Genomic DNA, 22,277 nt, shown 5'->3' on the forward strand with positions numbered 1-22,277 from the left:
GTGTGTGAGTGGCGTTGCGTGTGTGAGTGGCGTTGCGTGGATGAGTGTGGTTGGAATGCAATAAGTATCGCATTAGAAAAGTTGTAGTTATTGGTGAGGGTGAGGGTGATTGAGGGTAAGGGGGTGAGGGTGATTGAGGGTAAGGGGGTGAGGGTGAGGGGTTTAGGGTGAGTGAGGGTGAGGTGTTGAGTGGGGGTGAGTGAGGGTGAGTGAGTGTGAGGGAGGGTGAGTGAGGGAGAGGGGTTGAGGGTGGGTGAGGGGTTGAGGGTGAGAGGGTGAGTGAGGGTGAGGGTGAGGAGTTGAGTGTGAGTGAGGGTGAGGGTGATTGAGGGTGAGGTGTTGAGGGAGGGTGAGGTGTTGAGGGAGGGTGAGGGTGAGTGAGGGTGAGGGTGAGGTGTTGAGGGTGAGTGAGGGTGAGGAGTTGAGGGTGAGGGTTAGTGAGTGTGAGGGGTTGAGTGTGAGTGTGGGTGAGGGTGAGTGAGGGTGAGGGGTTGAGGGTGAGTGAGGGTGAGGGTGAGGCTGAGAGGTTGAGGGTAAGTGAGGGTGAGTGATGGTGAGGCAGAGGGGGTGAGGGTAAGTGAGAGTGAGGGTGATTGAGGGGTTGAGGGTGAGGGGTTGAGGGTGAACGGTTGAGGGTGAGTGAGGGTGAGGGTGAAGTGTTGAGGGTGAGTGAGGGTGAGGGGTTGAGAGTGAGTGAGGGTGAGTGAGGGTGAGTGTGGGTGAGGGTGAGTGAGGGTGAGGGTGAGTGAGGGTGAGTGAGGGTGAGGGTGAGTGAGGGTGAGTGAGGGTGAGGGTGAGTGAGGGTGAGTGAGGGTGAGTGAGGGTGAGTGAGGGGGTTGAGGGTGAGTGAGGGTGAAGGGTTGAAAGTGATTGAGGATGAGGATTTGAGGGTGAGTGAGGGGTTGAGGCTGAGTGAGGGTGAGGGTGATTGAGGGTAAGGGTTTGAGGCTGAGTGAGGGTGAGGGTGAGGGGTTGAGTGTGAGTGAGGGTGAGGGTGATTGAGGGTGAGGTGTTGAGGGTGAGTGAGGGTGAGTGAGTGAGGGTGAGTGAGGGTGAGGGCTTGAGGGTGAGTGAGGGTGAGGGCTTGAGGGTGAGTGAGGGTGAGGGTGAGTGAGGGTGAGTGAGTGTGAATGAGGGTGAGTGAGGGTGAGTGAGGGTGAGTGAGGGTGAGTGAGGGTGAGTGAGGGTGAGTGAGGGTGAGTGAGGGTGAGTGAGGGTGAGTGAGGGTGAGTGAGGGTGAGTGAGGGTGAGTGAGGGTGAGTGAGTGAGGGTGAGTGAGGGTGAGGGTGAGTGAGGGTGATTGAGGGTGAGTGAGGGTGAGTGATGGTGATGTGTTGAGGGTGATAGAGAGTTATAGAGGGTGAGGGGTTGATGTTGAATTTTTTTTTTTTTTATTAAAATGTCTGACGCAAATCGCCACCTTAACGCTACCTACATTTACCAGGTTAGCGTTCTAGTTTATTTTTTTCTTTTCCCTACCGTTACGTATTTTTTTTGATGGACATTTTTTTTAGCCAATCGGAGCGCGACGTTTTTGACGTCGCGTTCCGATTTGCATACGTAATCGGTGGAATTCTCCAGAACATGGAGAATAGCCGGATGCGGAAGGCGTGTTCCTGTACGTGTGCTGTTGGTGCGTCGTATGATAGGTAAGAGATTCCCTCGACGTGTTTTTTTAATATAATGTAAAGTAGTATTGATAGTATGCATAAATTAGTTAATAATTACGAGTGTATTTATATAAATATTGACATATTTTGTTAGCGATTGTAATTATTTTAGTTATTTATGTAATTTATATGTAATTAAGTGTTTTATTTACTACATATAGTATATTTAAGTTAACGAATGAATAGGAGTGTATTTTTAATAATGTTGACATTGTATTTTTTTGTTTGTAATATTTCGAAATGATTATTATGTCGTGTAATTAAAGTCTTGTTTTTATTATTCGATATGTAATGTATTTATTTTCTTAAAGTGTTATGTAATGTATTATTAGCAGTTGTTTGTTATTTGACGTACAAGAGCTGTTCATTGAGTTTCTAAGTACTCTTTTCGCCATGAATATGGTACACTTAAAATGTATTAATTGTATTACGAGTTGTTTTGTGAAGCTAAGAGACATATGTAATGTTTATTGATGATGTTTGCGCTGAATCCAAGTTGCGTAATATGTTTTTAATATTTGATGTAATTCCGTGTGATGAACTGCTATTGTTATATGCCTACGGCTTTTTGTGTAACTCATGACAATTGTGTTTAATCCGTCCGATTTACGGGATGAATAGTGCTTGTTTATTACCCAAGTTAAAAATAGGCTGTTTTACTTTTGTGTTTGTACATCCTAGTCCTCGCATCCTGACTGATATTTCTTCGTTCTTTTGTTGGTGTTATTTTGTCCTAATAATTGTTGGTTTGGTGACCTGAAGCTTGATAAACATCATTGCGCGTATTTTTACTTTGGTTGTTATTTTCTAGGATGTCTTTCTGTTGCGTATCTTGAGTGTGTATTTGTAGGGTGAATTAGGCTGTTAGTTTATTAGGGTGAATTAGGACTCAGGATTTCTATCTTGGAGTTAGAGTGTGGATTAGGATAGTTTATTTCTATTATTCCTTTTGTTGTTGTATGTGTGTGTGTGTGAGGGTGAGTGAGGGTGTGTGAAGCTGAGGGTGTGTGACGGTGTGTGAGGGAAGCTTGCACTGTTGCTGTAGGTGCTGTACCTGTTCCATGTGTAAGGGAAGCTTGCACTGCTGCCGCCTGTGCTGTACCTGATGTATGTGTGAGGGAAGCTTGCACTGCTGCCGCCTCTGCTGTACCTGATCTATGTGTGAGGGAAGCTTGCACTGCTGCCGCCTGTGCTGTACCTGATCTATGTGTGAGGGAAGCTTGCACTGCTGCTGTCGGTGCTGTACCTGTTCCATGTGTAAGGGAAGCTTGCACTGCTGCCGCCTGTGCTGTACCTGATGTATGTGTGAGGGAAGCTTGCACTGCTGCCGCCTGTGCTGTACCTGATCTATGTGTGAGGGAAGCTTGCACTGCTGCTGTCGGTGCTGTACCTGTTCCATGTGTAAGGGAAGCTTGCACAGCTGTTGCCTGTGCTGTACCTGCTCCGTGTTTGAGGGAAGCTTGCATTGCTGTTGCCTGTGCTGTACCTGCTCCGTGTGTGATGGAAGCTTGCACTGTGGCTGCCTGTGCTGTACCTGCTCTGTGTGTGAGGGAAGGTTGCACTGTTGCTGCCTGTGCTGTACCTGCTCTGTGTGTGAGGGAAGCTTGCACTGTTGCTGCCTGTGCTGTACCTGCTCCGTGTTTGAGGGAAGCTTGCATTGCTGTTGCCTGTGCTGTACCTGCTCTGTGTGTGATGGAAGCTTGCACTGTTGCTGCCTGTGCTGTACCTGCTCTGTGTGTGAGGGAAGCTTGGACTGTTGCTGCCTGTGCCTCACCAAGATTTGTCTAAGTAAATGGAGAGGGGGGAGAGAGTTGGAAGAGAGAGGGAAAGAGGCAGAAACGTGTAGAGGAATAGAAAGAGAGAAGGGATCTGTAACCTGAGAGATGTGGCATAACAGAACGCTCGCTAGTGCGGGCACTGCTGCTCGGGGTATCGGCGCGATTTGTGTAAGTGGGTGACTGAAGCAGAGTGGGTGAATATATATGTCTGATGATAGTGGATGTCTGATGCTTGCATGTCTGCTGGGGTGCAGGGTCAGTACAAGTCAAGCTGTAAGTTGGTGTGTGTCAGAACTGGTTGCCTCGGGGCCAACGAAGTCTGTTGCGAGGCGTGGGGGGCAGCCTTTGATGTGCGAGAGAGCTGCCGTGAAAGGCATGTAATTAGGGGGGAGGAGAAGTCGCGCTGGGCTGAATGGAGGGAAGGCAGAGAAGGGGAGGGGGGATGAATGTGACCCGGCGGGCAGGGGAGGGGGTGAGCGGGGAGAGCGGCATGAAGGTGTGAAAGCAGCAGGGGCATGTAGTGCGGCTAAGATAACTGAGACGGCGGGCAGGGGAGGGGGTGAGCTGGGAGAGCGGCATGAGGGTGTGAAAGCAGCAGGGGCCTGGAGTGGGGCTAAGATACCTGAAGCAACGCGACACGGCAGGCAGGGGAGGGGGCGTAGCGGGGGTGTGGGAGGAGTGCGGCTGAGGGATGTTAGCGCTGAATCCAACTTGCGTAATATGTTTTCTATATTTGATGTAAATCCGTGTGATGAACTGCTATTGTTATATGCCTACGGCTTTGTGTGTAACTCGTGACAATTGTGTTTAATCCGTCCCATTTACCGGATGAATAGTGCTTGTTTATTACCCAAGTTAAAAATAGGCTGTTTTACTTTTGTGTTTGTACATCCTCGTCCTCGCATCCTGACCGAGATTTCTTCGTTCTTTTGTTGGTGTTCTGTTGTCCTAATAATTGTTAGTTTGGTGACCTGAAGCTTGAAAAACATCATTGCGCGTAGTTTTACTTTGGTTGTTATTTTCTAGGATGTCTTTCTGTTGCGTATCTTGAGGGTGTATTTGTAGGGTGAATTAGGCTGTTAGTTTATTAGGGTGAATTAGGACTCAGGATTTCAATCTAGGAGTTAGAGTGTGGATTAGGATAGTTTATTTCTATTCTTCTTTTTGTTGTTGTATGTGTGTGTGTGTGTGTGTGTGTGTGTGAGGGTGAGTGAGGGTGTGTGAAGCTGAGGGTGTGTGACGGTGTGTGAGGGAAGCTTGCACTGCTGCTGTCGGTGGTGTACCTGTTCCATGTGCAAGGGAAGCTTGCACTGCTGCCGCCTGTGCTGTACCTGATCTATGTGTGAGGGAAGCTTGCACTGCTGCTGCCTGTGCTGTACCTGCTCTGTGTGTGAGGGAAGCTTGCACTGCTGCCGCCTGTGCTGTACCTGATCTATGTGTGAGGGAAGCTTGCACTGCTGCTGTCGGTGCTGTACCTGTTCCATGTGTAAGGGAAGCTTGCACTGCTGTTGGCTGTGCTGTACCTGCTCCGTGTTTGAGTGAAGCTTGCATTGCCGTTGCCTGTGCTGTACCTGCTCCGTGTGTGATGGAAGCTTGCACTGCTGCCGCCTGTGCTGTACCTGATCTATGTGTGAGGGAAGTTTGCACTGCTGCTGTCGGTGCTGTACCTGTTCCATGTGTAAGGGAAGCTTGCACTGCTGTTGCCTGTGCTGTACCTGCTCCGTGTTTGAGTGAAGCTTGCATTGCCGTTGCCTGTGCTATACCTGCTCCGTGTGTGATGGAAGCTTGCACTGCTGCTGTCGGTGCTGTACCTGTTCCATGTGTAAGGGAAGCTTGCACTGCTGCCGCCTGTGCTGTACCTGATCTATGTGTGAGGGAAGCTTGCACTGCTGCTGCCTGTGCTGTACCTGCTCTGTGTGTGAGGGAAGCTTGCACTGCTGCCGACTGTGCTGTACCTGAACTATGTGTGAGGGAAGCTTGCACTGCTGCTGTCGGTGCTGTACCTGTTCCATGTGTAAGGGAAGCTTGCACTGCTGTTGCCTGTGCTGTACCTGCTCCGTGTTTGAGTGAAGCTTGCATTGCCGTTGCCTGTGCTGTACCAGCTCCGTGTGTGATGGAAGATTGCGAGATGTGGCATAACAGAAGGATTGGTAGTGCGGGCACAGCTGCTTGGGGTATATGCGATATTTGTGTAAGTAAATGGAGAGGGGGGAGAGAGTTGGAAGAGAGAGTGAAAGAGGGAGAAACGTTGATAGGAAAAGAAAAGAAAGAGCAAAGGAATCTAAGCTGCGAGATGCGGCATAACAGAACGATTGTTAGTGCGGGCACAGCTGCTCGGGGTATCTGCGAGATTTGTGTAAGGGAAGCTTGCACTGCTGCCGCCTGTGCTGTACCTGATCTATGTGTGAGGGAAGCTTGCACTGCTGCTGCCTGTGCTGTACCTGCTCTGTGTGTGAGGGAAGCTTGCACTGCTGCCGCCTGTGCTGTACCTGATCTATGTGTGAGGGAAGCTTGCACTGCTGCTGTCGGTGCTGTACCTGTTCCATGTGTAAGGGAAGCTTGCACTGCTGTTGCCTGTGCTGTACCTGCTCCGTGTGTGAGGGAAGCTTGCACTGCTGCCGCCTGTGCTGTACCTGATCTATGTGTGAGGGAAGCTTGCACTGCTGCTGTCGGTGCTGTACCTGTTCCATGTGTAAGGGAAGCTTGCACTGCTGTTGGCTGTGCTGTACCTGCTCCGTGTTTGAGTGAAGCTTGCATTGCCGTTGCCTGTGCTGTACCTGCTCCGTGTGTGATGGAAGCTTGCACTGCTGCCGCCTGTGCTGTACCTGATCTATGTGTGAGGGAAGCTTGCACTGTTGCTGCCTGTGCTGTACCTGCTCTGTGTGTGAGGGAAGCTTGGAGTGTTGCTGCCTGTCCCTCACCAAGATTTGTGTAAGTAAATGGAGGTGGAGGGAGAAAGTTGGAAGAGAGAGTGAAAGAGGCAGAAACGTGGAGAGGAAAAGAAAGTGCGAATCTGTAAAGTAAGAGATGTGGCATAACAGAAGGATTGGTAGTGCGGGCACAGCTGCTTGGGGTATCTGCGAGATTTGTGTAAGTAAATGGAGAGGGGGAAGAGAGTTGGAAGAGAGAGTGAAACAGGCAGAAACGTGGAGAGTAAAAGAAAGAGCGAAGGAATCTAAGCTGCGAGATGTGGCATAACAGAAGGATTGGTAGTGCGTGCACCGCTGCTTGGGGTATCTGCGAGATTTGTGTAAGTAAATGGAGAGGGGGGAGAGAGTTGGAAGAGAGAGTGAAAGAGGCAGAAACGTTGATAGGAAAAGAAAAGAAAGAGCGAAGGAATCAAAGCTGCGAGATGTGGCATAACAGAAGGATTGGTAGTGCGGGCACAGCTGCTTGGGGTATCTGCGAGATTTGTGTAAGTAAATGGAGAGGGGAGAGAGAGTTGGAAGAGAGAGTGAAAGAGGCAAAAACGTGGAGAGTAAAAGAAAGAGCGAAGGAATCTAAGCTGCGAGATGTGGCATAACAGAAGGATTGGTAGTGCGGGCACAGCTGCTCGGGGTATCTGCGAGATTTGTGTAAGTAAATGGAGAGGGGGGAGAGAGTTGGAAGAGAGAGTGAAAGAGGCAGAAACGTTGATAGGAAAAAAAAAGAAAGAGCGAAGGAATCTAAGCTGCGAGATGTGGCATAACAGAAGGATTGGTAGTGCGGGGAAATCTGCTTGGGGTATCTGCGAGATTTGTGTAAGTAAATGGAGAGGGGGGTGAGAGTTGGAAGAGAGAGTGAAACAGGCAGAAACGTGGAGAGTAAAAGAAAGAGCGAAGGAATCTAAGCTGCGAGATGTGGCATAACAGAAGGATTGGTAGTGCGGGCACAGCTGCTTGGGGTATATGCGAGATTTGTGTAAGTAAATGGAGAGGGAGGGAGAGAGTTGGAAGAGAAAGTGAAAGAGGCAGAAACGTGGAGAGGAATAGAAAGAGAGAAGGAATGTAAGCTGCAAGATGTGGCATAACAGAAGGATTGGTAGTGCGTGCACCGCTGCTTGGGGTACGACAAACAGGAGATGGTGACTAAAGTTTCAACCATGAGGTTGGAAGGCAGTGAAGTGAAATGTGAGGAGGCACCTCTTCAAATTGTAAAACAGACGGAGGGCATTGCTGTGGGGAGGGGGTGTAGGAGAAATGCACATGGCGGGCAGGGGAGGGGGCGGAGCGGGGAGAGCGGCATGTGGGTGTGAAGAAGCCGGGGCCTTTGAAGTGAAGCTAAGCTTCACTTCAAAAGGTGTCGGAGGAATGCGGCTGAAGGAACAGACGGCGATTGCGGCTGAGGGAACTGATGTGCACGCGCTTTTAAGCTCAATGCACATGCGCATTGAGCTTAAAAGTCACGGGCACTGCAAGGAATCGCCAGGATTCCTTGCTTCTTAGTTAAAGGTTGTTTAAGCCGCAATAGGCTCGCAAGCTCGATGCGCATGCGCATCGACAGGCGAGACCTAAAAATAAGTGCTATGAGGCGGTTCATGCTAGCTGCGTAATTGTGCTTTTTTTTCCTTTAAGCCAGCACAGGTTGCTGTGCAACAGGTCTCATAGGTGAAATATATTGGCTTTGCCAATGCTTTATATTATTATTGTTTTAAATTACAATAGTTTTTGCTGACGGCGCATAAGGGAAGCCGAAAACAGTCATGTTTGTCATTGCTCCAAAAAATTAAATGGATGGACTTAAAATGACACCGAGTGTTTCCAATCTTCTGTGTGGTTTGTAAACTGCGTGCTTAACTTCAGGTCGGTATTCCGCTGATCTAGCCTGTCAGCATCTCTATTCCATCTCGCCAGAACTGTGTATGGCGTCATTAGTTTTAATTTTACAGAACAGGATGGCTAGGTGGATTAAAAGTGTTTATAAATCATTTTTAAAAACGTTGTCCACAAGCTCCTGCATTGGGCAGAGGGCATTGCAGTGACAACATTAAATGTGTTTAGCTCCGTGAAGCCAGCTGAAGTGGGCCTTTTATGATTTCAAAATAATGGCCCCAGATGAATTGCAGTAAGGAGGCCACCATCAAAAAATTCTCAGTGCTGAACATAGCATTTGGGAAACAGAAGATAGGGTCATCTGACTTGGATTTCCAAATGTAGCCTAGCTCATACCAATCTGCTGGCAACATTTCCCCTTTCAAAGGAACAAAGGGGGATCAGTGTGGCTTTAGCAAGTTCTGTCCTTTAATTAAAGTAAACAAAACAGCAGGGGAGGGGTGACACCACAAAGGTCAGGGGTGAAGGAGAGGAGCTGCAGAGCATTGCACTCTCTAAGAGTGCATGCCGAAAAGTAAATCGAGAGTACCTGCAGGAGTCTGAGGCCAGTGGAAGGACACTGGCCACAGAAAGCTGTACTTAGTCCATGCTCCATGGGAGGGATAATGATTTCTAGCCCAGGAGGAAGCCAGAGGCTAGTAGGAGGTGCTGATCAATGGGAAGTAAAGAAACCAGAGACGTAGGAGTCAACCGAAGTTAAGTAAAAAGGTAGGTGATGGGCTGGCTCCAAGTCCCTTTTAGGATTTTTTTTTTCTTTACCAGAGATTTCACAAGCACTGAGCAAGCAATGTGCAGGCGAGACGTAAAAAGTATTTCCCTAAATGTGAGAACTGGAAGGATACAAGTCCGCCAAGTATATACAAGTCAGCCAATCAAAAGGATCGGAAAGAGGTACCATTAGTGTATCGTATGTTGAGTGTTCATCCTGTACGCACATGTATAAATTGTGTTGTGTGATTGTATGTTTTGGTGAGTGTAGCTGATTGCGGAGTAATGTGCATTTCTGAGTTCTGTATGTGCAGAAATGTGTGTCGCAGTGTGTGGGACTGTGCTGAATGTGCTTTTGTTGCAGCAGTTGTGCATGGGCGATTTGTGTTTTAATTGTGATGCCAGTGTTAATGGATTATGGATGTGTGTGCACTGTGTTTTGTCCTAAATGGCGTGTATGTTTGCGTAATATGCTTTGTGCATTTCGTGTGAGAGAGGTATGTTCAAAAAGTATGATGAACTGTATTTATCTCAGATACCTGTGCACATTTAAGCAGTGGTTTAGTGTGTGTATGAGTTGGAGGGCGAAGAAGAGAAAGAGAGGACGTGACAAAAGGGTGCACATCAGAGAGAGTTACTGAATCAAGTCACCATGACAACAGCCGGGCCATATAGTTTCTCCTGCAATCTGTTTTGGTACGAGTGTCGCAAAAGGTCATGAAGGAGTTGTGGAGTGTGCTCGACAGGTACTGGACTGTAAACGGCTGGATTTCCGGTACAGAATCTCCTAGGATTTAGGCATGACTGGGAAATAGAAACCTTCATAATCGTGGTGCAGAATGGGGAGCATTATCCACCGCAGGCACAGATACAAACTCTTTTGTGTGTACTTTCAGCGCTGTAGACATTGCTTCCTCCAAGGAATGCAGTTTTCTGTTTTTGTTTTTTGTTTTTTACAGAAAAAATGACTTTTGGTGCAGACAGAAAGTAGCAAAATTCCTGATATTTTCTTGCAAACTGAAATACTGGGATGTAAAAAGTTTTAAGTCTGTGAAATTTGCAGCGAAATAGAGTAATGCACTTTCAGAACATATAGGAAAGGGAGAACAAGACGATGATATGCAGTCACCCCACTCATTTTTTATGGCTCAACTGTGACGGTCCATTAATGCCCTCTTGGTTGCAAGGGGAATGGTTTACAAAAAAGGTTTTGCATACCATCCACTGGCTTCATGGTCACTCTTCAGCTGCCTCCTAATTGGCCAGTGCATGTTGGATGTCACTTCCTTTTCTTTCTTTGGAGCAATGACCAAGCACAGATTGATTCAACTTAGTGTCCGTCCGGTTATCAAGCTGTGATTGAGATACTATTTCTTTAACTGCTGCAGTTTTATATACATCTTTTAAAATCTATTTTTATATTATTTCTCACTGTACATGAACGCATTTTGGACACTTGCTCTGTTGCCAGTACATGAAGCACATTGTTTTCATAATTTACATTACATGCGAGGGTGGGCTCCAGCACATAAAACGCATGGCTAATAGCTATTGAAGGCAGCATCTTTTTTTTAAATAACTTTATTGCAGAAGAAACAAAAAAAAGCACATGGTGACAAACCGCACCTTGCTGTACAGTGACAAAGCTTATGTATATAATGGTGAAACCTCAACCGACTCTTGATACCATCCAAGTTTAATCCTCTCCCTCACCCAGTCACAATTTAGGAACTAAGTCGAGGTGACAGCAATCCCGAACATCACTGCCTATACCAGTTATTGGAACACATTGGTCTCCCCAATATGCGTTCCATTTCCCCCATATTGTTGTCCACTTGCCCGGATATCCTCTGCTCTCCTAGATCACCCTTTCAGCCTACAGTCACCAGTCCCTATCTTTCATCCTGTCGCTCAGGTGTGGTGGTATCTCCACTCCCCATAGTCGTGCAACATTATGTTTAACTACCACCAGCCCCAGTGTGAGTCAGAGACAGTCCATGCAGGGGAGATCAGTTGCTTCCCAGATGCTGAAGAGGCACCACCTCGCCGATGGCTCCAGTACAGCCCCACATACATTGTTGAAACAATCGACAACCGCCACCCAGTATCTTTGGATTAATCGGACTTTCCCACAACATGTGAATAATGTCCCTTCCTGACCACCCCTATTAGGACAGAGTGCTCTGTCTTTTTTACAATTTTTTGCCAACATCGAGTAAGCATTACACCACCTATGGAGAACCTTAAGCTGCACCAGGTGGAATCGGGACCCGATAGCCACCTCTGGAGAGGATGCCAATGCCTCAGGACACTCATCATTCGAGGGAACGTTCCCCCAAGTCATGCTCCTAACTTTCCCGCAAGCAGGTCAGAGGAGTTATTTAAGAGTTTTTTGTATGTAAGGGAGATCCCCTTTCTAAGTAGATAGTCCTCTAATAATCTGTCTTCAAGTGGGAAGCACTCTGGGTTCTCCTTGCCCCCGGGTAACACTTTTTGGAGGGAATAATGGATTTGTAAATATCAGAAAATCTTGGTGGGTGCTAATTGATATTCCCTCTGTAACGCATCAAAGGTCAATACCTTATCCTGTTTCCACAAGTCCCCCATGCTGGACAGACCTCCGAGGTCTTATTTGTCAAAGCTCCATGTATGACTAGAAGGCTAGGGTACCCACTCATGTGGAATACCACAAGGGGGTGGCCTGCGTAATTGTTCACCACCAGCCCAACACGTTTAAATCTGTGTGCCAAAGTGTACTATAACTCCTGTAGGCTAAGGAGGGGTGTAGTGCGTGGTCTCCTATAGATGGTCCAGAGTAAGAGGTGGTTCAAGATTGTGTGAGTAAAAGAGTTTGGGGTCGGTGGTGATGAAGACCCCATATAACAGAAACCTTGCATGGCCACCTGGGCAGCGTAGTCTTCAGGTAGAGCAGCACAGGTCCATGGAGGACATAAATCAGCAACTTGTTCCAATTGATGGTATAGCCAGAGTACCGGCAAATGTTTGTGAATGTGTTCAGGACCTCATCAAGGTCATAGGATGGGTCAGCAAAGTAAAGAAGGACATCTTCTGCGTAAAGGGAAATTCTATCCTCCCAGTCTGTGGTTCACCGCAGCTCCCTAATCAAAGAGTCGCTTGGAGTACAGGCTGCAAGTGTCTTTAGGACTAAGAAAAAAATGTTGGGCTATTACGGGCAGCCTTGCCTTGTGCCCCGACAGAGGTGAAATACTGTGGACATGCCTCCATTCACTGTTATTCGGGTGAGGGGTCAGAGTAGAGGAGCCAAATCCAGGAGCCAAATCGGGGGCCATACCCTAGCTTCTCCAAGACTGCATACATAAAAGGACCATTCCACTGTATCAAATACCATCTGTGCGTCAAGGGACAGCAGAAGAGTATCTTCATGGATAGTTTCCGCCAGGCCCAGGACATAAAGCCGAATTGATCTGGATGGATCGAGGAGCAAATTACCTTGACCAGATGTGTTGCTAGGAGCCTCGCCAGAATTTTCACTTCCATGTTTAAAAGCAAAATGGGCCTGTAAGAGGCACACTCTTACGGTGGCTTGCCCGCTTTATGGTTAACAACTATGGTAGCTAACCTCTGGTCTGCAGGCAGCTCTACCCCCACTCTCCCTCGCCCCGCTTCCAATCCTCCCCACCGAGTTGCTACATCCACAGGAGGCAGGCGATAATTGTGGTAGCTGCGAGTTTGTAGAATTCAATTGGTACATCTTTCTGGTACACTGCTTTCCTGGATGCGAAGTCTCGTATGGCTTGTGTCACCTCGCTTTCCATTACTTCCTCCTCTAGGAGTTCCTGGTCTGCCTTTAGAGACTCAGCATTTGAATATCATAAAAGAGTTCACCGGATTCCTCCTCTGTATAAGCCGGGGAGTACAAGCGGGCATAGTAGTATGCAAATACATCAGCCACACCCTGTCTATCTTTAACACGCTCACCCTTGTTGTTCAGATCTCCTGAACTCATTGCGACGCCACTTCCCTTCTATCTAGCCACACCAGATGTTTTGCAGCCTTATCGCACACCTCACAGAGGCAGTGCTGAGTTGTGTGGGGGAAAGCTCACAGCCTCCGTTGCAACATCTTTATACTCTTTTTGTTTCAGGGATAAACTTTGTTATATGGTTCCTTGATTCCTTGTTGTGAGTTGGGACACCAGCGCCAGGACCTCTCCCTCAAGTGTGTCCAACTGAGCTCTCCTTTCCTTTTTGTGACCGGCTATCAGCCCTAGACCCCTAGCCTCATATAACCGTCTTATATGCCTCCCATAGCAACCTAGCACAGCCCACCAAACCCGTGGTCTCTTTGAAGTAATGATCTGTGGCATCTTGAAGGCCCGCACAAATTCGGGGAAGTTTCAGATACCAGGGATTCAGCACGACCCTTCGCTTACTGCCATGGACCAGTCGACCGAAGGTGGTGTACACTGGGAAGTGATCCGAGATTCCTCTAGCGATGAACCTCACTGAAATGTGGAAGGTCTTACTCTAAGGTAAGTAGATAATCAATACTCTAGAGGCTTCCATGGGCTCCCAAGTGATAACTGTATTGTTGTACTGTTGTATTAAAGGAATGCCACACGTAGGCAAGGCCGATCGCTGATAAAGTTGGAAAGGGGGCAATGAGTCGGTTGTGACTGGCAAGGAGCCCAGCCATCATTGGCGTTGCACAGGGCTGCGTTAAATTCCCCCCATCCCAATAACAGGCTCCCTCAGGTAGTCTGAGGAGAGGGGCACTAAGGTCAGAGAATGCTGCATTGTAAAGTCTTGAGGGTACATAAAGGGAGATAATGTTATGGGTGGTGCCGTCCCATTGTCCAGTGAGTGCTAGGTTTCTCCTATGGGAGTCAGACCAAGCTTTTGTTTACTATGAATGGGAGACATCTTCACACCAATATGCCTGCCCCTCAGGAACCAGTCACGTATGCCGCATGAGCAACCATTTCCTACCCCCACCAATTCAGGGCATGATGTGTGTTCCCTGTAAATGTGCCTGCTGCAAGAAAACCATGTCCGTACCTAAAAATGTGCACATCCCCCCCACCTGTGTAGAGTGCCTGTCGCGCCAATCTATGTTACAATGTAAGGGAGGATATGGATTCCACCACAGCGTTACAGTTCGCCGTGACCTGGAACAGGCAAGAGAACTTTTTGTTGCATGTCGCTTGGCAGCGGCCCCAAGGAGGAGCCTTGTAGAAGTACTCTTTGGCTGGCAATAACACTCCAGCTAGCCCGCTGAGTCTTGCATTTTTCACGGAGTGACTGCTAACAGGCGTCATTATCCTTGGGGAGGTTGAGAACCCGCACCCCCAATCATTCTCCAGGCATCCAGCCAATCTCGATCCTCCTATGGGGAGTTTAAGACCAAGTTTTGCCTTCCACCATCACACGCAGTTTTGCTGGGAATAGCATGGAATATTTTATGTCACGCTCCCTCAACGCACTCTTAACCTCAAGGGAGAAGCGACGCAGTGTCTGCACACGAAGGGCGAAATCTGGTAAAATGGTGACGGTGGCATTATCACATCAACTGGTGATGCACTGCGAGCGGATTGCAAGATGACATCTCGATTGTGGTAATTAGAGATGTGCACCACTAGAAGACTTAGGGGTGCACCGGGTCTCAGAGCAGCGCCTGGGACACTATGGGCACGCTCTACAGAGTCGTATTTTTAGAGTCCTCGCGGTTGTAACTGTTTCAGATACAAGGTGTTTTACAAATAAGTCAACCGCTGGCCCCTCTGATCATTCCGGAACATCAATGATGAGGATATTATTCCTCCAAGGGTGCCCCTCAAAATCTTCTAGCTTTGAATTTTGGACCTTAGTAATGGTGCGCAGCTCTCTAACTTGGGACTCAAAGGCTTTGTTATCCGTTTGAGGGGTGGTGATTGAGCTTTTCGCCTCTCTGACGTGGGCTCCCAGGTTTTGGAGAGCAGCATGCATTAAGGTAACCTCGTTGGAGACAGTCTATCTTGCCCTCCAGAACTACTCTGAATCCTTGTATTGCTGCCATGATATCTGTGAGCGTGGTTGTTTCTTCTGTCACAGGGTTCTGACTTAGTTGTGCTTGCTGTCCCTTCACCATTGGAGCCACAGCATGGTCTTTGGTTGAGTGTATTTATCTAATTTAGTCTGGTGGACTGTGCGGGCTCCCATGCTGCCAGTCATCATTGGTGGATTGTCTGGGTTCCTCGAGCAGTGATCCAAGAAGCGACTACGGGGGTGGGGGGCTAATTGTTGCAGTACTTGCCACCCCCTGCACCCGCAGCCTGTCAGTTTTCCCTTTCACTCTCTCGTCCTCCCAGCTGATCGGAGTGATCCGCCCTCACAAGTGGGTGAAGTGTTGAAGCTCCCTCCATTGCACCCTGCGAGGAAAATAGGAATAAAACCAGCCACCCGGCGTGATTTACTGAGGTGATCAGCCAACGCAGGGCGCCCAGCCAGCAGCGACCAATGTTGCAAGAGGCAGTGACAGGAAAAGGGCCGTCCTTCCCCCAGGCAGCCACCAAATTGTAGAAGAGAGGCCCCTTGGTGTCAGGAGTCTCCGCAGGAGAACGTGGGTTGGATCAAAAAGCGCTGCACCGTGGCCCCTTGCGGGTCATTTGGGATGACCAGAAAGGTGCATTCCCCTCCCCCTCTGTACTAGTAGATGCTGCAAGTGTGAGAGAGTGATATGGAAGGCATTCACTCACCAGCCACTGTTGTCGCAGGCACCTCAGACTAGGCCCGGTACTCTGACCCAGGCAAATCATCACCAACTAGGGATGGGTATTCCAGGCAGTGAGTGGGCAAACTGGAGGGATCAGGGGCGCCCCAGTTATTAGGCACTGGCAGGTCTTGATACTAACTTTGTTCTCAAGGGCGATCCCCGAGCAAGCACTTCATCTTCACTGGGATGATCCACAGCTGTAGCTGGGCAAACGAAACCACAGGAGTGCAGCACTCTCCTAGAGTCAGCCAGCAGCGGTGTCAAAGCAGTTGCAGGGGAGCACGTGCCTGGTAATCACCACAAATGTATGTAGGGCAGATGCCCGGATGGACCTCTCAGAAGGCAGTGTTTTAAACTCCTTGAATGGCCGTTGTGCTTGCTGTTCCACTGTTCCTGCCTGAACTGGATTTGTTTTTAACCCAACAGCACTAATTACAAATTACAATTACATGAGAGCAGGTGGTGGACAGAGTGTGGGGGAGGGAGAAGTACATATAGAAGATAGTTCTCAAACACATGCACTCTCTCTTGGAGTGCTTCAAGAAAAAGAAAAAAAAGTAGCTCCCAAAAAGTGAAAAGTGGAAGGACTACAGTACTTTAGCATACTCCAGGAGAGGGTCAAACAACAAGAGAATGCAAAGCCCACGTGCGCTAACACATGTGTAACAAGCAAATGAGACTGATAAAGCTAAGTAATGGTAAACAATGGCACTTTAAGATAACAAAAATGTCTTGTAAGCAACAACACATGCGCTGTCTCAGGCGAGACCTAATGACCTTTGTTGAATAACTGAGTCTGGTGGCGCAGGGGACAAATGCATTCACTGTAGGGGCCTGTGTTCGACCTCCTGGTCACAGGTTCTAATCCTGGCGGGTCCACTCAGCCTTTCATCCATCTGAGGTCGATAAAATGAGTGCCATTGAGTTGGGTAACAATATACATCTGTTATTTAGCGCCTTGAGACTTTCGGGTGATACGTGCGCTATACAAAAGTACATGTTATGTTATGTCAATAAAAAAGAGCACCCATCATAACCTTTTCAGCCCACATAAAGTGGGCCTCGCAAAGTTGGTGATGGAGCCTCACCTTGTCAGTCTTGTCCTCGGAGAAGGGATTCTGAGACGGGTCTTGGTCAATTCCACCACCAATGCTGAAACCAAGGATTAGGTTCTCCCCCTGACGCAGTTTGTGGATCTCAACCCGTTGCTGGAAGAAAGAAAATATACATCTTTACGGCTGCCACTTTGTCTCTAATGAGTCACACTGGGGTTGGTATCTGTTATATTGAAGAAGGGGGATGGACCCCAAGCAGACCATCATTTTACATATTTCAGACATATTGGTAGCAGAATCAATAGGTGTTTAGGGTGCTCCCTTTCTTTGGCTGTGCGTAGAATACAAATAACGTTCTATTACTGGGTTGTATGACATTACAATGCTGACCGTTACAATGAATGCCTTTACCACACATTTTTAACCACTTTTCTCTCGACGGGTAGGAAAATTGATTGATATTCACAGCGCTTGCGGTAGTGCTTCAGAGCCTGAACCACCAGAGGTTAGGATGCAGGACTGCCAGCAGCTTCCTTGATAAATAATTACGACTGGCGAGCCCCCGAGCATCACGTTGGAACTATGGGGGAAAGCAGGGATACAGGCAGAGGAGTCGAGTGAGTTTGACACGACCATTGGCGGGGACTTTACTTTCCTGTGCTAAGCCCTTGGAATTTTGGATATGCTTGGAGCTGGGCACCAAGGTGGTAACTTTGCTAAGTGGTGGGCACGGGAGACAGTTACATTTTAAAACACAGCACTTGACTTTTTAGCATTGTTGCAATTGGAAAATGTATTGTCCTCCATGCTAATGGATTATAAGATTTTAATATTTTACACCTGAATATCGCCAGCTTTCTATTAAAATGAATTCACACATTACGGATTGTGATATCACTAAATACTTATAATGTGATGTATAGGGGCATGCGAGAGGCATAGTATTTTGTTTACGTTTACCATAATGATATCACGTGAGGTGGACATATAAAAAATGGTTGAGCAGCCGAAACGCGTTCAGTGACTAGTGCTGTCTTAATAAAATGCAGTGACTCCTCACCTTTCCGAGTGCAGGCCTTTTCTCTTGAAGGGAGGAAGATTGATTTATACTTCAAAACGCTTGCGGTAGTGCTTCAGAGCCTGCACCACCAGCGGTTAGGATGCACGCCAGCAAGCAGCTTCCTTGATAGACAATTGGTTTTATCTTATAAGGTAAGTGATTTATTTATAAACCCAAAACATCCCTTTTTTAATTACCCTTACCACCCTATGTCCCTACCCACCCCCAAAAACCTCAAATACCCTTAGTACTTGTTATTCTTACCTACCCCTAGAATACATTTACCACCCTTTATTCCTACCAACCCCTTAACCCCAGAAACATAAAACCTTACAAACCAATCCCTTACCCATCCCTAAACTGTAAAAATCACCCTTACCACCCAATACCCCTACCCACCCCTAAACCCTAAAAACATCCTTACCGTCAATATTTGTACCCACCCTATAACCCTAAATATAGCCATAAATATCCTTACCACCCAGTACCCTTACCCACACCTAAACATACCATTTCCACCCTATACCCCTACCCCTAAAATTCCTGGATCCCTTAAATGTGTGCGTGTGTATATTACATTATATATATATATATATATATATATATATATATATATATATATATATATATATATATATATATATATATATATATATATATATTTTCATTCTATTACTTGACACCCGGGCCCCTAATGGGCTTAATGCCTTTGATGAATTACACCATTTTCTATGATGTCTAGTGACTTATTATCTATCTGACCGGAAGTTTAACATCTCTAAAAAATGATTAAAAAGATAATGAATCTGTTTGATGTATATATATTTTTTGCACAGCACTAAGGGTAATGTTTCACATTGGTTCCTCCGCTGCTATTAGTAAAGTTTTATATTGTATTATACAATGAATTTTAGGCATTGGCACTTTAGCATGAAGGCACTTTTTGTATTCACTCGTCTGAGAGGGCTTGCATGACAAGAAGAATTATGTATTGACTTGAGCAAAAATATTATTAAGACATTTGGACGTAGATTAAATAGACCATCATGTTTGCACTGGCAATGAACTGTTTTCACATTTTGATCTGTCATTGATTTTTGGTTATTTAATCATGTTTGATATTGATCTTGTGACATATATGTTTTGTTTGGCATTGTTTAATCGTCTATGTCCTCGAGTTTTAAGCTTTGAGATCTAATTTGGTTTGAGGTCTCATTACTACTGTTACATGGATAAAAGACCAACTTGATTTATAATTCTTAATGCACTATGCAGTGATATTGTGCCCCCCATCTCTCAGTGATGTTAATAGACAATTTTCAGTGTATTGAATGCTATTTCAACGTTCATTTGCTTTCATGCCACCCTTGCGTCCTGTTTTTTTAGGCGCTTGGGCTTTTATTGTCAATTTAATGCTCGTCCTACTCCTGACGCGTCATGTGATCAAGCTCCGCTTGCGGAGCGAAACGCGTCAGGGAGGGCACAGGCTCTTACATTTTCTGCAATAAAATGGATTGGTGAAAACATCTTTTGTCTGCTGTGGCTTTGGTTCGCGTTTTGAACTGCTGTTTGTTGAAGAGGTCCACGCCTGCTGTTCCGCCACGTTTGGCGGTCAGGATTCAATTTCATATATATATATATATATATATATATATATATAACCTGCTGGCGGTCGCCAGTAGGTATATATAGTTAGGATCGATTTCCATAGGGAAATCGCAACATTCTATTTGGAATAACTTTGGCGCCGGTTGAGGAATCAGCCTGAATTTTTCAGCAACTTTGCCTCGCGGCGCTCCGCTCCTTCCCTGAAAGTTTGGGGGGGGGGGGGGGGGGGAGATTCGTCAAGCGGGGGTCGAGATAAAAGGGGGTCCCAAAACGTGTTTTCCCCATGTTAATTTCCATAGGGCGGTCTGTCGCACTTTTAGCTCGAACAGCTGAATGGATTTTCACCAAACTTGGCAAAATAGTAGGGACTGGTAGCCCGATGTGCCTTTGCTATGTCTCAAGATATGTGCTCCAGAGGATTTAGAGTAATTTAGTTTAAAAAAAAATTATATATCTGTAAGCGCGCCCCGGTGCGCGTACCGGGGAGCGCTCCGGGCGCCCCACGCGACTTGCGCACGGAAAGCTGATTGGCTTTCGGGTGTCTGTAAACATTCGAAACAGTCCGCAGCGGCCGCCATCTTGTGTCTCGGTAGGATCGAGACACAAGAGGTGGTAAAAACAAAAGGGAAAATAATGAAAAGGGGGCAGGGTAGACCCCCCCTGACCCCCTAGGTTTGATGTGGGGGCCATAAAAGGGTTCCTCGAGTAAAAAAAAAACGGGCACCGGGGAGCGTACTTTGGTGAAAAATAGTGAAAATAATAATGTAAAATAATCATTTTGAGTGATTACAGGTAGGGTAGCTCTGAAAAGAGATTTTGGGTTGTGTGGCTGTTTTAGGTACCTACAAGTACGTCCCACACACACCCACACGCACACAACCCTACACCCCCACAGTCACACACTCCCCACACACACCTTACACACGCACACCTCCACCCACACCCAAACACCCCACAGCCCTACACCGACACCTTATACATTAACACTCACAACCACACATCCCACACACCCAGACACACACACACACACCTCACCCCCCAACACACACACACACACGCACACACAGATACCTCACAGACACACCTCACACATCCCACACACCTCCCCCCCACACACACCTCACAGACACATCCACACATACACACACATCCTATACACATACTCCCCACACCCACACACACCACAAACACACCTCACACACCCACACTTCCACCTACACCAAAACACCCCACACTTTACACACCCACATCCCCACCCACACCCACATACCCCACAAGATATACACCTCATCCCCCCCAGACACACACACACACACACATACACACCTCACAGACACACCCCGCACATCCCCCACACACACCTCCCCCACCCCCACACATGGGGAAAACTCAGTGAAACACTAAAATAATAATTTTAAGTGCTTAGAGGTAGGGTATCTCTGATTAGAGTTGTTGTGTTGTGTGGGTGATTTAAGTACCAACATGTAGGTACCAATGCAGAGTCTTAAATTCAATGTACACCGTTTCCTCTGTAGATAATTTGCATGCTGTTATAGAAGTTATTGTGGTATATGGAATGCATACCATAGTCTGTCAGGAAAACATAAAGAACATGGAGGCAGGAGATGAAAAAGAGAAGTCAAAAACACTTTGGAAATAATATAGTGGGAGAAAGGAAGTATCTATGAGCAAATGTACTATGTAAAACAAAAAAGTTGCACAGTATACTATTAGTCTCACATTATATTATATTCATTTTGGTACTATTTCATTGATTACATATAAAAAAGAATAATGTCTGGAACAATGTTTAATTATTAAATATCAATTTATTTCTCTGATTTTTCAAATTTTAATAAGACTTCCAACATTATGTTGTCGGGAATGTCCTCATTTGGATTACATGATTCCATTTCTTCCACATATTTCAGAAACTCTTCATCAAGAGACTGATCCAAAAAATCTGAATCATTATTCTCATCCTCTGGGTTGTCCTGAAGATCAAGTTCGAATGAAATATTACATTTATTTTGATCTCCTTCCATTATGTTGCTGTAAATTGCATAAAAAACAAATATATCAGTAGAGATAGGGCACTGTTGGGTTTAAGTTCAGACAGGTAGTTTTGATTTTTTAACAGTGAAGTTATCTTTGGGCAGTGTATGGTATCAGGCTGGAAGTAGAAATATAAAAAAGTGTATGTGATGAAACCTAAGTAAATTCATAATTATACAAGACAAGCCTAAATCCATCCATAACTATAGCAGAGAAGTCTATCTAAATCTATAACTATTACAGAGGGATAGTATATAACTATCAGAAAAAGTTTTCCATATTAACTTAAAGTGCACAATATACTTCAGTTTTTAAAATAACAACTTACCTTTAAAAAGAAGTTGAAGTTATTAGTGATAATCCTTTTGAAATGTACACCAGGAAGTAGTAGTCAAAATGGCTGTGTTTCCCTCTCTTTCTTTATATATATTCAGGTACATAACCAATCAAATGTCAGGTTAAAAAAAGTAGAAAATGAAAGTAACATTTTAATTGGTTGTCAATTCTAACACTTCAGATGTGTTTTTGTGAAGTAATTTACCTCAGGATATTTAGACAGGGCTACAGCTCAAATGACTCAATGGAATTCCACCAAATTTGGGAAAATGGTAGGGACTGGTATGTAGTATGGCCTATTCTATATTTGGTAAAAGTGTCTCCAGTGGTTTTTATGTAAATTAACTTAACATTTTTGGGAGCGCTTCCCGGTGCGCGCCCCGGTACGCGTACCGGCAGCGCTACGGGAGTCCTCCATTTTGTGTTTCGGTAGATTTCAGACAGAAAATGGAGGACAAACAACG

The 22,277-nt window shown here is 46.3% G+C and overlaps 1 protein-coding gene across 1 annotated transcript in view; it reads right to left on the minus strand.

Annotated features, from left to right (window-relative positions):
- TAX1BP3 (Tax1 binding protein 3) overlaps positions 1 to 22,277 on the minus strand; it is a 204,800-nt gene that overhangs the window by 72,332 nt on the left and 110,191 nt on the right. Inside the window, exon 2 of the mRNA XM_078679947.1 lies at positions 16,788 to 16,907. Within this exon, the coding sequence (XP_078536073.1) occupies positions 16,788 to 16,907 (120 nt within the window). The remainder of the gene's footprint in view (positions 1 to 16,787; positions 16,908 to 22,277) is intronic.

The sequence above is a fragment of the Lissotriton helveticus genome, chromosome 3_1 (assembly GCF_964261635.1).
Source record: "Lissotriton helveticus chromosome 3_1, aLisHel1.1, whole genome shotgun sequence".
Classification (NCBI taxonomy): Eukaryota; Metazoa; Chordata; class Amphibia; order Caudata; family Salamandridae; genus Lissotriton; species Lissotriton helveticus.